The sequence below is a fragment of the Dipodomys ordii genome, unplaced genomic scaffold (assembly GCF_000151885.1).
Source record: "Dipodomys ordii isolate 6190 unplaced genomic scaffold, Dord_2.0 Scaffold50, whole genome shotgun sequence".
Lineage (NCBI taxonomy): Eukaryota > Metazoa > Chordata > Mammalia > Rodentia > Heteromyidae > Dipodomys > Dipodomys ordii.
Window position 1 is genome coordinate 3,209,835 of NW_012267266.1, and position 14,939 is coordinate 3,224,773.

The 14,939-nt window shown below is 47.7% G+C and overlaps 1 protein-coding gene and 1 pseudogene across 2 annotated transcripts in view; both read left to right on the forward strand.

Moving 5' to 3' along the window:
- LOC105988637 overlaps positions 1-2,483 on the forward strand; it is a 9,918-nt pseudogene extending 7,435 nt beyond the window's left edge. The window contains exon 2 of the transcript XR_001175210.1: positions 2,091-2,483. The product of XR_001175210.1 is annotated as an uncharacterized LOC105988637 (transcript). The remainder of the gene's footprint in view (positions 1-2,090) is intronic.
- Positions 2,484-2,549: 66 nt separating this feature from the next.
- On the forward strand, positions 2,550-14,554 carry Hbegf (heparin-binding EGF-like growth factor). Its single transcript, XM_013020340.1, has 6 exons — positions 2,550-2,689; positions 2,914-3,081; positions 5,402-5,579; positions 12,215-12,370; positions 13,148-13,238; positions 14,012-14,554. The coding sequence occupies exons 1-5, from the start codon at positions 2,644-2,646 to the stop codon at positions 13,218-13,220; spliced, it is 621 nt and encodes a 206-aa protein (XP_012875794.1). The 5' UTR covers positions 2,550-2,643; the 3' UTR covers positions 13,221-13,238; positions 14,012-14,554.
- Positions 14,555-14,939: the final 385 nt, after the last annotated feature.

Consider the following 14,939-nt stretch of genomic DNA (forward strand, 5'->3'; position numbering starts at 1 on the left):
TTTTCTTTTTGCTTATGTGGTGCTGGGGAATCGAACCCAGGGCCCCAGGCATGCAAGGCAAGCGCTCTACCACTGAGCCACCTTCCCAGCCCAGCACTCAGCTTTCTTGTCACCTGATCAGAGAAAGCTTTGCTAATCCATCATCAGATCTAAAGTGTTATCTCAGACGTGCATCACCTTCTAGCACCTCATTTTAACTTTTGTCGTAACCCTTATCACTATAGGACATCTTTTCCTGGTCATCTCCTAGTGTAGATTGTAAGCCCCAAGAAAACAGGCCCTGGGCTCTTTTGTTTACTGTGGCATCATCCCTAGCACCTGAAAAGTGTTTAGTGAATATCTGTGGAATAAATGAGTTCATGAAGTTACCCCAGCATGAGTTTTGATTTTGTCATTTGTTCGGTTTTGCTAACTTCTGAGAAGGGAAATGACTATCCCAATCAAATTCAGGTCTCTCATATTTTTTCCAGGACCTTCCTGTAAAGCCTGACTGACACACAAACCTGGTTGGGGTGAGGCCTTCAGGTGTGATGAAAGCTTGGAGTTGCCCCATGATGTAGGGTGAGGAGGCTGAAGGAAGAGCATGGGAAGAAAGAGGCAGGCTGAAACAGGAGAGCGAGCAGGGTGTGGAACAGCAGGTGGGGGGAAGGAGGGAGGGTGATTTGGCTATGTGTCAGGAAGTGTTTCCCTCCACCCTCCCCTGGAGAGAACCCTGACCCCCTGGTGGCTTTGATTTTGGGACATTGCTAAGGGAGGAAGAAGGTGTGGCTTGGGTGGTGACCATCCACTGAGGTCCCCAGCCTGCCCGATACTAACTACAGGAAGAGTAATCCTACAGTGGCTCTTGGCCAAATAGGTAACAGGTAAGCTTCCGACTAAAACCAGCCTACCTACAACATGGAACCTCAGACCTGGCTTAGGGGCAGTCAAAGTGTCTGGGGAAAGGACAGAAAAGAGATTCTAAGGGAATACAGTATTCATGGTTGAATGCTTGCTAATAACAACAAATGTATCACACTGATTGAGGGCAATCCTCAAAAAGCCTTCTACAAAGTAAGCATTATTATTACTGCTGTTATTTCTATTTGCAAGAGTTGGGGACTGAAACACAAAAATATTAAGTATTTTCTTCAACATCATGTAGTAAGTAGCAGAAACAAGATTCAAACCCAAGTCTATAGTAAGTGCACTGCACTCTAGAAACCTATGTCTAGGGAGAGTTGCCTGGGCAGGCTAAGACAGCAAAGCCAGACTGACCCCTGCAATGGCTGGGGCGGGGAGAGAGAGTGGGATAGACAGTGTATAAATAGCAGACCTGTTTTTATCCCTACACACGGCTGAATCAGGCAAGTACTCTATCTGGCACAATTTGAGGGTTCTGAATGCCAACCCAGCCTTGTATCAAACAACTCCGTGGCAGCACGTCCCTGGGAGCTGAAATACCCACTGAGAGTCATTTCTTAGGGTCAGGACACTGACTTCAGAGGATCCCTGTAAAAATGGAAGGGTTGGAAGGGAAGCACATCAATCTCCTGGCACCTGTTGACCAGAGCAGTCTAGGTTAGCCAGCTGGGTCCTGGTTGAGGGAGGGTTTATTGTTTTATTTATTATTTTTTTTAACTACGGTTGCAAGGAAAAATGTAAGGCTTCTTTGATAATCTGTCTCTCTGATCTCAGAAGTTTAAGGATTATAATCCATCATAAAAATTCTACCGTGGACTCTTGTCACTAGACGAAAGCTGGGAGAAGCTACTCTAAACTTCTTCTGCTGGGGCTAGATTGGCACCAGGTGTGTGCAACTTCAACTCTGCTCACCTGGGGCTCCTAAGAACCGTTTTATATTCTTGTGTTTCGTTTTTAAATGATTAATGAGCTAGCTGGTCTTACTGCATTGATAGGCAAAAGAAAGAAAGAAAAAGAAAAAAAGAAATGAAAAAAAATAAAGCGAGCTTCTGAAACTCTGGTGACACTCAGGGTGGAAAACCCCACTGGTACGGAGCTGGGATGGTCTAAAGAATCAGGCCCGAAACCCAGCTCTCTGATCAGCAGTCACAACGCTGCAGCTCTCTAGGCGTTTGGGGGAAAGGTAGGACCGGTCCCTGCCACCTGCCGATCGGTGGCCCTACCCACTGCCAGGCCTCCACTGCCCTGGCTTGTTCCCCAAAAATGTGAGCGCGGCCTGCTCCACACGCCGCTTTCCCATCGCGCTCGCCCGCCCGCGGGTCCGGGGCTACGTTGGTTGGCGGCGCCAAGGGCCGGGCTCGCTTCCCGGCCCGGGAGGGGGGCGGGGAGGGGAGAGAAGGGGGCGGCGCCCGGCGGGGCGGAGCTCCGGCGCCTCGCGGAGCCTTATTCCCCACGGCGCGACGAAGGAGTGCTTAGTCCGCCCGAGGAGCTGCACGCGGCACGCGGCTGATCGGCCTGACGGAGGTGTTAGGGCTCGGGCGCGGACCCCCGGGGAGCAGACCGACGCGCGGCGGCTGTGAGCTGAGCAAAGGTCCCAGCCAGGCTTGCACCCACAGAGGCAGGCGGCTCACAGTGCCCGGCGGAATCCTCTGCGCCCCCGCCTGCCTCCCGTGCGGGCTCTCAGTGCCCGCCGCTTCCAAACTGATTGCTGCCTTGCTGACTCTGCCCGGGTCTGGGAACATGAAGCTGCTGCCGTCGGTGGTGCCAAAGCTCTTCCTGGCTGCAAGTAAGATACCTGCTGACGCCCCCGAGGTCGGGGGTGGGGTGGGGGGAATGGGGGCGCTGTGCGGGGGGGGGCACAAGGAAAGATCGCTGCAGCGCCCCCGACGCGTGCCACTGCGTGCCACTTGGTGGGGCCCGTGCGCTCCGGCGGGGAGGGCGTAGACAGCCATGCACGGAGGCGCCGGGGTCTAGGTGGGGGTCTTATGCGGCCTTGCCCTTGGTTTTCAGTGTTCTCCGCGTTGGTGACTGGCGAGAGCCTGGAGCGGCTTCGGAGAGGGATGGCAGCTGGAACCAGCAATCCGGACCCTCCCACTGGCTCCACGGACCAGTTGCTACCCACTGGAGGTGCCCGAACCAGGGAGGTCGTGGACTTGGAAGAGTCAGCCCTTTTCAGAGGTGGGTGAGGGGGCTGCCCACTACTGGACTCTGGTGAACAGTTGAAGAATAATCAGATAATCAGATCTAAAATGCATCCTTTTGGGAGCTCCTGTGGATTATTTATGCAGGACTTGAAGCAAAAGCTGATGGCATTGCAGAAAGCTGGGCATCCTGAAGTGCAGGTCCCAGGTTCTACTGTCTTTTTTTTTTTTGGTCTTTGGGTTCCACTTGGTGAGTTATCACCTTCTGGATACTTTGGAGCAAACTGAAGCAGGCAAGTTGTCCTCTGAAGTAAGCTAAGCTAGGTAGTAGGAATATAGTTGAGATGCTTTTCTTAGAGTTCCTATGTGAAAATGGATACAAGTCCTGCTTTCCAAATCCAGTGATATGGAAAATATCTAAAGTGGAGATAACAGATGTGCCACTCATAAGCACAAAATCGGTTTGCAGTGATAGTCTTCTCCACCCACTTATCTTCAGATTGGGGAAATGGAAGGAATGAGGAACTGGTGGCCTACCTAGGTGAGACCAGCTCCTCTGGGGAGGCTTTAAAAGGTGAGCCTTGGGGCCTTAAGGGGCTGTTTTGAATATTCCTGACACCAGAAGACTTCCCAACCAATTGAATCCCCAAGGAGACTCCAAGGGGAAAGAACCACGTGGGTTCCTCCCACCTGCCTGTGTGGCTGAGGCTGAGAACAGATATTGATTGGGCATAGTCCAGATCCTGCTGGTTTCCCTGCCTCTGGCTACCTGCAGTGATTCTCTGGGGTGGAGCAGAGTCTAAGCCCTGTGACCCGGAATAACTATATTTGGTTGGGAAGATACTCACCTGTTCTAGCCCCGCCTGTCACTCAGCTGCCTTTCTCCCCCTTACCTGAGAGCTTCACTTGGTTGCTCCATGTGTTTGCTCCAAAGCTGAACCTGTATTCCCAGACTTCATCCTCTTATAGTGGCCCTTTGGGGTCACCCATAGCCTAAACAGCCTAGATTCTCCTGGCTCTCTCTTCCTAAGCTGGGCAGGGCTGGGCTAGGCTGTGACTCACTCTCCTTCCCCCACCCCCCCAGTCCCCCACCCACATGGCTGCTCCTCATACCTCTGTAGACCTGACTCACTCTGGGTAGAAGCCTAGCTGTCACTCTGCCATGCTCTCACTCTTTATGATTACTTGGACTTCCTGCCTGGGTCTCTGTGTTCCTCACTTGGCCACCTGCCTCACCTGGGATGGATTACATTTTTAATCCTTCATGGCTGTGGGCAAGTCAGTGCCCTTCAGGATTCTAAGTTCTTGAAAATGTAAGGCCATAATCTTTGGGGGAGCCACTTCTAGCTTGAGAACTTTTCGGTCTCCAGTCTAATGTTTCATTCTCACCTTTCTGCCAAACATAGGCTATAGCCATAGACACTGGACGCCTTTCTATTATTGGGTGCAGGTGTGGGAAAGAAGCTGGTGTCAGACCCTGGAACTAGTGAGCGTAGCCTTTGTCAGTCCCAGCTGAATGTCTGGGTAAGATTGTTTTCCCCCAGCCTCTGAATTCTGGGAAGAAGTGGGGAGTCACTTTTTAACCTCCTTATCCCTTATACACATGTATTCCCCCCCAAAAAAAGATCAGAGAACTATAAACATAATATTTGAGGATAGATGTAAATGGAGAGAAGGGTAAATATTTTGCTTGAAATGGGAAAAAGACAGCCTTTACCAGGGATAAGCTGCTTGCTATTTCTGAGCTGGGCCTTGATACTAATGGGAATCCCAGAGGGGGGTCACCTGAACACACAGACGCTCTTCTTATTTTAGAAGCCTCCTACCCCAAAACATCCAACTATCTTCTCCAAAAGCAATTTTTGTCTGTGACACTATCTTCCTGCAAGTGGGTCACTGAGTGAAGTAACAGGAAATGAAGACTAAAATAGAATGAAGTAGATGCGGGGGGAGTTGGAGATGGAGGTGGGAGGTGGACAATGGTGTGGGAATGAGTTTGGTAGCCTTGCTTGCTACTATTGGCTGCTATTACTCAGGAGCGATAGCATTTCCTGAATGAGGTTCTTAAGTTGGGACCTATCCTAGCCTCTACCTCCTCCTGAAATGCCATTTTTTCTAGTGGTTCTACACAGTGTCCCTCTAGCACGTGGGAGGTACCAAACCAGAGAGTCTTCCCAAACCTCTGATGCTAGGTAGGATCAAAGCATACACAGGTGTGGATGGGCCCATGACTGTAATCCCAGCACTCAGAAGGCTGAGGCCTAAGGAGCACAAGTTTAAGGCTAGCCTTCAAACAGACTTTTTCTCAAAAAAGTGTCATAGAATCAAAGTCTTACCAGCGTACCTTTCTCCTGCAGTTGCTTTATCTTCCAAGCCACAAGCTCTAGCCACGCCAAGCAAAGAAGAGACGGGGAAAAGAAAGAAGAAGGGCAAAGGATTAGGGAAGAAGAGAGACCCATGTCTTCGGAAGTATAAGGACTTCTGCATCCATGGAGAATGCAAATATCTGAAGGAGCTCCGGGCTCCATCATGCATGTAAGTGTCCTTTCCCCAGATGGAATCTCAGCATACTCTCCGCCATGTGGCTGTTTCTCCTTGTTACTGTTTCTTGAAGTCACAATTTCACCCACGCTTTTTTTTTAACCTTTGGGTGGAAGTTCAGAAGAGGGAAAATATTTTTAGTCCACAGAAGCCCCTTCCCCCACTACCAAAGAGAATGCAGTTTCCTGTGGTATGGGTTTGTGACACTCTTCAATCCTTAGAGACATTTCCTGCTTGTCCAGAAATGAGCATGTGGCTAGGAGAGCTAACTCCTGGAGGCAGCTGGTCCTTCATTCCTGCCTTGTGCATTTTTCTGTGTGGGAGGTGGTAGAAAATATGGCAGCACAGGTTCCTGGGTACAGTGGAGCTTCTGTAAGCAGAAATGAGGTGCATTCGATCGCATGCTGTGCAGGTATTGTATACTAGGAGGATGTGTGCTTATGAATGAACAAATGTAGGTTAGTTCTAAAGCATGGTAGGGCTGTATAGAGAAGAATATATACAAGGAATGTATAGAGAGGAATCATTGTGGGGCAAAGGGAACCCCCCTCCCCCAGTCCTGCTTCCTCACTGCACCATGGGCCAGGAGAGTATTGGCCTTTGGTCAGGGGGTACTAGAACACATTCTTTGTGCAAGATTAAAAGGAAATAGAACCCAACCCAGCAGGCAACATCAGTCCTTCCCTGGCAGGAGTGTGGGTGGAGGGGCTGTGGGTTGCTTAGCTTCTCCTAGCCAAACCCAGCATTCGGCTGCCTTGGCAACCCCTCAGGGATGACAGCACTGCCATGCTCTCTGGCAGGCATAATGTCACCACTGTGCCTGAGGCCAACACCCCACGTCAGGCTGCAAACATCCATCTTCTTTCCTGTGGGGACTCAGCAGACTCTGGGGACCTTGTGACCTGGAGATTCTGGGTGCGCTAACTCACTATTGTGTGCATGCTGTCTCCCATCTTATCAAGAAGTCTCACTGTGTAGTGTCTCTTTTACCTCTGACTGGTGCAGATCCTTGGCTTTTTTTTTTCCTTTTTTTTTTTCTTTGTCAGTTGTGGGGCTTAAACTCAGGCGTGAGCACTGTTCCTTAGCTCTTTTGTTCAAGTGCTCTACCATTTTGAGCCACAGTGCAGCTTCTAGTTATCTGGTGGTTACTTGGAGGTAAGAGTCTCATGGACTTTTGTGCCCAGATTGGCTTCGAGCCACGATCCTCAGCCTCCTGAGTAGCTGGGATTATAGGCATGAGCTAGCAGTACCCAGTGAACCCTTGACTTTTCTTTGTCCAGAGCCTGGTGCCTGTGGCTCACGCTCAGAATCCTAGCTCCTCAAGAGCCTAAGATCTGCAGTATCACAGTTCAAAGCCAGTCCAGGGAAAAATAGTCCAAGAGACTACATCTCCAATTAGTCATCCAAAAGCTGGGTTAGAAGTGTGGCTTAAGTGGTAGAGAGCCCGCTGTAAGCAAGTAAACTAAGGGAGGACTCTTAAGTTCAAGCCCCGGTACTGGCACAAAAGCAAAACAAGAAAACATCTTGACTTGTGAGTACATACTATTTGGCAATCAGCAGAGAAACCCATCTACAATCATTGTGTCCTTTCTTGCAAACATCCTTGTTAGGAGCTTGGCATGGGAAAAGATTGTTTAAGAGTGGTGTAGAGCCATGCCCTGGTGGCTCGTTCCTGTAATCCTAGCTACTCAGGAGGCTGAGATCCGAGGATCATGGTTCAAAGCCAGCTCGGGCAGGAATGTCCGTAAGACTCTTATCCCTAACCATCTGGAAACCAGAAGTGACACTGAAGCTCAAGTGGTAGAGCACTGACCTTATCCTGAAGAGCTCAAGGACAGTGCCCAGACCCAGAGTTCAAGTCCCAGGACCAACAACAACAACAAAAAGTGGTGAAGAAAGTCTTCTTAGGGCTGGTAGAGTGCTTGCTTTGCATGCATGAGGCCCTGGGTTCGATTCCTCAGCACCACATAAGCAGAAAAGGCCAGAAGTGGTGCTATGGCTCAAGTGGTAGAGCGCTAGCCTTGAGCTGAAGAGTTGAGGGACAGTGCCCAGGCCCAGAGTTCAGGCCCCATGACTGACAGAAAAGAAAAGAAAAAGTCTTCGTAGTATCCTTCCCAATGTCTGGAACAGAAAGAAAATGTTTTGTCTTACGTTTGTAAAATGGCATCATTAGCTCAGGATGGAGAAAGTGACTCTTAAGGCAGTCAAGATGGACTGAGACCAGGAATCTTTCTGGGCTATATTGGCCCAGGGCATTTTGATGCGTAGATGTGGGACTAAGAACCCTTATAAGGCTACTGTCCTGAAGAGTTAAATCTCAACTGACCACCTGAACCCAGAGATCCTGATAAGTGTGCCCAAAGCCATCTTCTCAGTGGCCCTAGGATAATAGTGGTAGTCATAATGTTAACATCTCCCCCTCCATCCCAGAGCTTAGTGTTTACATTTAATATAAATGAAACCCAGTGAGTGTATTAAGTACCTACTTGTTGCCAGTTGGTCTTCTAAGAGATGGGGAGAAGATATGGTCCTTGTGGTTTCCAAAAGCCCTTTACTGGGTAGACAAGATTTTCTATTTCTACTTGAAAAATGAGGAAACTACAGCCAACAAGTTGCATGAGATCAGCAGCTAAATAAGTAGATAGAAATAGAACCAGGGTCTCAGGTGCCTCACTCCTAGGTCAGCATGCTTTCCATGTCTCCAGGCCCCACTGTTGGCTTTCATCTTTCTTCCCAGTCCTGACCATGAGTTTGAGCAAGATTTTATAGAGGACAGCTGTTGTTCTAGAGCACTCTTAGGCTTAAAGCGTAGCGATCTGACTTGAAGATCCATGCCAGCTTGCTGGACAGATTTTCATGGGGTAGATTCTGTGTCTGGTCTGGCTGCTTCATATGTCCAGGTACTCAGGGAAAAAACAAAGAGCTTTTGGGTTGGGGCAGTATGACATCTGTGCATTTATCTCTGGGGAGTCTTTGTGGTTCCTCCTTGTTTCCAGATCCAGGAACCACCAGCCAGGGTGTGTCCAGGCTGCTGTGGTAAACTTGGGGCTATCTGGCTTCCTAAACCAACCCTCTGCAGCCACCATAAATAGGAAAAACCTTCTGTGTCATCAGCCAAGTTACCCTCAAACAGTTTCCTGGGGCTTTGTCCTGGCCACTGACCCAGAAATTGGCTGCGAAGTTTCCTGTGGCTGAAGGAAATCTGGGAGCATATGTGTTAGGGAGGACTTAAAGTTGGAAGAGAGACAGGCGTGGAGCCTGTATTTGGTCACACTGCCCAGATGCCCAGAGGATTGGTGAGCCCTTTCAGTTGACTCTAGCTGGCTTGGGTTCCCTATTTGAGATAGCAGCTGTACCCTCTGCAGGTCCAATTATATAATAAATCACACCTATGTAGGACCTTCCTTCCATTAAGTGCTTTCATCCATATTATCCACTTAGATCTATTGACAATGCTCCACTGATATAGTCACTTATATTGTATTAGGACACCAGTCTTAGAAAGGTAATGTGACTTGCAAAAAAAATCAGCTGGCTAGAAATAGCAGCAGAAAGCTGAGCACTGGTGGCTCATACTTTGTAATCCTAGCTGCTCCCGAGGCTGAGATCTTGAGGATCCAGGTTCAAAGCCAGCCTGGGCAGGAAAGGCTATAAGACTCTTATCTCCAATTAACCACCAGAAAACCGGAAGTGGCACTATGGCTCGAAGTGGTATGATAAGCAGAAAAGCTCAGGGGGTGTCCCATGGCTGACCACCCCCCCAAAAAAGTAGTGGAACCAATCTGATGATACGCCGCTATTCCTGGTGTCCTCCATCAAATGATGCCCCTCCATCTGCTAGAGAGTTTTGTTGTTTTTGTACCAGTCCTGGGCCTTGAACTCAGGGCCTGATCACTATTTCTGAACTTTTTTTTGCCAGTTGAGCCACTGCTCCACTTCCACCTTTTTGGTAGCTAATTGTGGGTAAGTCTCACAGACTTTCCTGCCTGGGCTGGCCTTGAACCTCAATCCTGAGATCTCAGCCTCCTGAGTAGCTGGGATTACAGGCACATGCCACCTGTACCTGGGTTCTTGCTTCTGTTATACATATTCTGAAATGGGTCACAGACATGGAGCGGAGGAATTTGTCCTAGTTTGATGGACATGGGTGCTGGCTCTGGACAAGACACATGATCTCACCCCCACCCGGGGATGCTTGGAATGTACTAGGTCCCCCCTCCCCCTTTCTTCCCTAGGGGAAGCCAAGAGATGGCTGCTAAGGGAGGGAGAAGTGGGTAATATTAGGATGTTTACATTATTATCCTTTTGACTCAGGCTGGAGGTGGAGGGATTATGTAACTGAATTGCCGGACTCTGAGGCCAAGCTTTATTTCTATCATCTGAGTAACTACCTGTGGGGTTTGAATGATAGACTAGAAGCACAAAACAGACTTAACTTCAGTTCTCCTCTTCTGGGCCAGGACAGTCTCTGAAGTCATCCAGGCTGCTGTATTGAATCTTGCTTCTAGCACTCACTAACTTTGTAATTTTGGCAACTTATTTAATGAAAGTTAAGCCTCAGTTTCTTCATCTTCAAAATGAGAATAGTAGCTGGATGCTGGTGGCTCATGCCTATAATCCTAGTGACTCAGGAGGCTGAGATCTGAGGATCACAGTTTTGAAACCAGCCCAGGCCGTGAGACTCTCGTCTTCACTGAAACACCAAAAAATAAAGCCAGAAATGCATCTGTGGCTCAAGTGGTAGAATACTAGCCTTGAACAAAAGAAGTTCAGGGACAGCAGCCAGTCCTTGTGTTCAAGCTCCAAAACTAGCACACACAAAAATTGGGGATAGTAACTCCTTCATAGACATGGTTTTAACTTGAAAGGTCCCAGGTTCAATCCCTAGCACCAATCAAATAAATAAGATTAAGTGAAGTATCTTTGTAAAGCAGCTCAGAGTACTTGGCTCATAGTAACCTTTGATGTTTGCTACTTATTAGTGCCAATTATTAAGGCTATGAATAAATAGAAATAACAATACAGTCAGAGTGCAGGGCTAGATAGACCCAAGAGCCTGTCAGATGTGTTACCTTACATATGTGAACCTTTACTGTTCCAAATGGGAAGAATCCAAAATCAAAGTGGCTTCTGTTTAATCTTGCTGCTTTCTAGTTAAACCTAAGTTCTCTAACTCCTGATCACTGTGCACAGGTGATTTTCCAGGATATTCCTGGCAGCTTCCTCCATGCCTTGATAGGTTTGGGGTGACATTTTATCCCCCCATCCCAGGTGATGCATCACATGCATAGAAAAAGCTGGGCAAAAAAACTATGTGTTCTGGGCATGACCTACCTTTATCCTGCAGTGAGCTGGGTCTTGGGGAGGGAGAGGTACAAGGCAGTACTATGGTAAGGACAGAGATGCAGCACTACTCAGCCTGACTTCTCTGCCACTGCTGAGTGGCTCCTTGGACAAGTGGCTCCTTGAGCATCCCTGCTGCCCTGTCAAGAGAAGAATTGTCCCTGAGGCATCAGGTGCACAATTTCCTTCTCAAAGAAAGTGCAGTTAGAGGACCACACAGTTCTCAGTGCCTTCGTCAGCAGCTAGTGGCTTCATGTCCCCAAGCTGACAGGCTGTCCCTGCCCCTGGCTGGTAGGTTGGCAGCCTGCTGAGCCCAGAGTCAGACAATCCCCATCAGTGCTTCTGCACTGCTGTGTGACCTTGAGAAGCCACTTCACCTTTTTGTAGAATAGGGCTCCCATAAACATCAAAGGATCTCTGGAGTCCAGAGAAAGGAAGGGATATGAATGTGTTTCTTCAGCAGTTTTTCTAAAAGCTTCAAGGAAATGCTTTGTTAGAAGAAGCAGTTGCCACTTAAGAAGAGCCAAGGGATTGTTTGTGACATTCTTTTACTGTGGCAGGGCAGCTGGGCAGGAAGATGCTATCTTGGTTTTGTTTGCTTTGTCCTGTGATGAAGGAGGCCTGAAAGCTCCACATTCAGAGGCAAAGGCTTTAGTGAGGCTCCCAGGTTGGGCCCTGTACTCAGAGGGAGCTGCGAGTTAAATGAAAGAAACTTGAGAAAAATGACTCCTGGCAAGGGAACAGGGCCTATTAATAGGCTAAGCAGCAGTAGGGAGGGACTGGCCGCTGGAAGCATTGATGGGCAAGGCTTGATTTATTTCTGGGTTAGAATGTTGAGGGGCCTCACTGGAGGGAGTGATACTGAATCCCCTCAACTCAACCCACCGCCCTGGGGCCCCAGCACTCTTAAGTGGCTTAAACAGATTGTCTTAACACACATGTAATAAATCAGCCACACATGGAATAGATCTAAACTGAGACCTTCAAGTCATCCTCATTTTTTTCCCTGCCTGGAGCAGGACTCTGGGACCAGAGAACCAGAGGAAGTAGTAAGGGGGAGGACAACAAAGGAAGGATGAATGCGAGGGAGCATTCAGAGGGCCATTTTCAGAATGCTCTTAAAGGAGAAAGCTAGAGGAAAGGTAGAAATCATGAGCAGAGATTGAAAGGCTGAGGGTATAGAAAATGGAGTTTGGCTTAAATAGGTAGAACAGTGCAGAGAGAGACACAGACAAAGATGCCAAGTCATTTACCCCCCTCTCCTTTTTGTTTTGGTCTTATAATAGCTGCCATCCAGGTTACCATGGAGAGAGGTGTCATGGACTGAGCCTCCCAGTGGAGAATCGCTTGTATTCATATGACCACACCACTATCCTGGCCGTGGTGGCTGTGGTGCTGTCATCTGTCTGTCTGCTTGTCATCGTGGGACTTCTTATGTTTAGGTGAGTTTTGGGGAACCCACCATAGTCTGGTACTGCCAATCTCTCCCCTTCTACTTCATCTTGGGATTCCCCAGCTGTTGAACACATGAACCCTATTCTCATGCCTCTAAATCCTGAGCTAGATACCGGGTGCAGATTCTCTAAAAATCTACTTTGTCGGGCATGGCATGAGGCCAGCTAGTGTTTTAGAGCCCAGGACATACATAACAGGTTCTGTTTCCTCACAAGGGTTTGTTTCCTGTTTCTGGGGCCCAGGGACTCACCGTTTCACACATTTCTTTCTCTTGGCTCTGTTCTTCAATGCATTCGTGTGTTATTTGGTAGTGAAGATCTGAATGATACTTTTGATATATATACTTCCAATTCTGAGATATCTGAATCAGGCTAAACGTCCAGTCTGGGTATATTGTAGGTTGGGGGAGACCTGAAATATGTGTTTTCAAGTGGTACAACTCATCCATTGTGAGACCTAGAGCAAGGAACCTGTTGTTTTTTTTCCTGAGAACAGTAATCTTTCAGTTTTTATACTATTCACCTACCTCATGAGGATATTGTAAGGATCAAATAAATGTAGGTAAAATGTAACCTGCTGGTAGATACAGGCATCCCTCAGTTGGCCTTTGTCCAGAGATCTATGGGACTGCCATACTCTCTGGAGTTTTCCAAGTAATGGAAAGAACCAGCAAGGCAGAGTTCTTAGGAAGGACCTGCTCTGAGACTTGCACATTCTCGTTCTTACAGTAGGCAGCTCTTGCTTACAAACCTTACTTTTCTTAGGTACCACAGGAGAGGAGGTTATGATGTGGAAAATGAAGAGAAAGTGAAGTTGGGCATGACTAATTCCCATTGAAAGAGACCGATGCTCAAGGTAATAGCACATCCTTTGCCCCTAGCAGCATCAAGGGCCAGGGTATGGGTAGTCTCCTGGTCTATTTCAGTGAGTACTGAATTTTTCTCTTGACTAAGGGCTGGGGTATAGGCTAGGGGATTGGGAAGAGAGGTTACACAATTAGTTTTAAAAAGAACATTGGTGAATTATCATCAAGGTGTATGTTGTTAGATACCTAACTCCCCACCCTCTCACCCCTACCCCCCGTAAAAAAATCCAAATACTTAGGAGGTCAGCTTCTCCTTTACTTCAGCCCCTTTCACTCCCTGACTCCCCCTTTTGTGGTACAGGTGTTAGAACTCAGGGCCTAGCACCTGCTAGGAAAGCACTCTTATCACTTGAGCCGTGCCTCAGCCCTTTTTGCTTTTTCAGGTAGGGTCTGAAGCTTTTGTTTGTGGCTGTTTCAGGCAGAGATTTTCCCATTTGTGAATCCTGTGTAGCTAGAATTACAGGCATGAGACATAGTATTTGACTGCTCTTTTCATTTTGTTTTCTTTTGGGGGAGCAGACTGAGGTTTAAACTCAGGGCCCAGTCTACCACTTGACCATACTCCCAACCTACTCTTTCCATTTCTTAAAACTGGACCATGGAGACTTTCTGAGACTTCTTTAGACTGTACCCAGCTTCTCCCTTTCCCCACAGTATTGGAGATTGAACCCAGGGCTTCATGCATGCTAGGCTAGTGCTTTAATACTCAAGCCACACCCTTAACCCTTGACCTAACTTTAAATGTCTTTCTCTTGTGCTGTAGGAATCTGCAGGAATGGCCTCCTCTCAGAAGACACTAGTTGATTGCAGGTCTGCAGAGGGAAAAACTTCCCAACTAGTCACAAGACTTTATCAACCCTAGCTTTGGTATCTCATTTGGGACTCCTATAATTGCTTTGCGAAAATACCAGAGCCTACAAGTGCCAAACTATATGTTCAGTGGGATGGAGATCAGAAGAAAACAAAAATCAGGACCTTCAGGCCCTTCTGATTCCCCGCCACCAAACCCACTTCTCCCATCAGTTTATTTAAACACTTGTCTTCTGGACTAAAATACCAGCTAAATTCCATATGCTCCAGGATCTTTCAAGAGAAAAAGAAAAACAGAAGAGGAAGAAAGACTGTGGCCTATGGAAGAAAGCAACAAAGTTGAGAAGCCATGTACTCAAGTAGTCACCAAGGGATCTACTATTCGGACCCTCCAGTGCTGGACGAGCTAACTGTGAAATACCACAAACCTGAGAACTCGAGATTTTGGGATTTCTACCCAGAGGGGAGAGAAAAAAAAAAAACAACTATTTTTTGTTGTTGTTTGTTTGTTTGTAAAATGCCTTTTAAATTATATATTTATTTTATTCTATGTATGTTAATTTATTTAGTTTTTAACAATCTAACAATAATATTTCAAGTGCCTAGACTGTTACTTTCGCAATGTCATGGCCCTCCTTGCATCCCCACCATCTGGCTCAGTGCAACCACTGTCACAAATCTGAGATGGCTCTGTGACCTATATGTGGCAGTTCATTGTTTGTCTACATTTCTAAAGATACCCCAGGAGCAGAGTGCCCCCAGGGAACTGCGGATGGTCAGGATGCAGGAGTTGACTTGGTCAGACCCACTCTATGAGTTGGATTGCAGTCTTGCCTAGGCGATTTTGTCTACTGTTTGTGTTTTGAAAGCCCAAGGTGCTG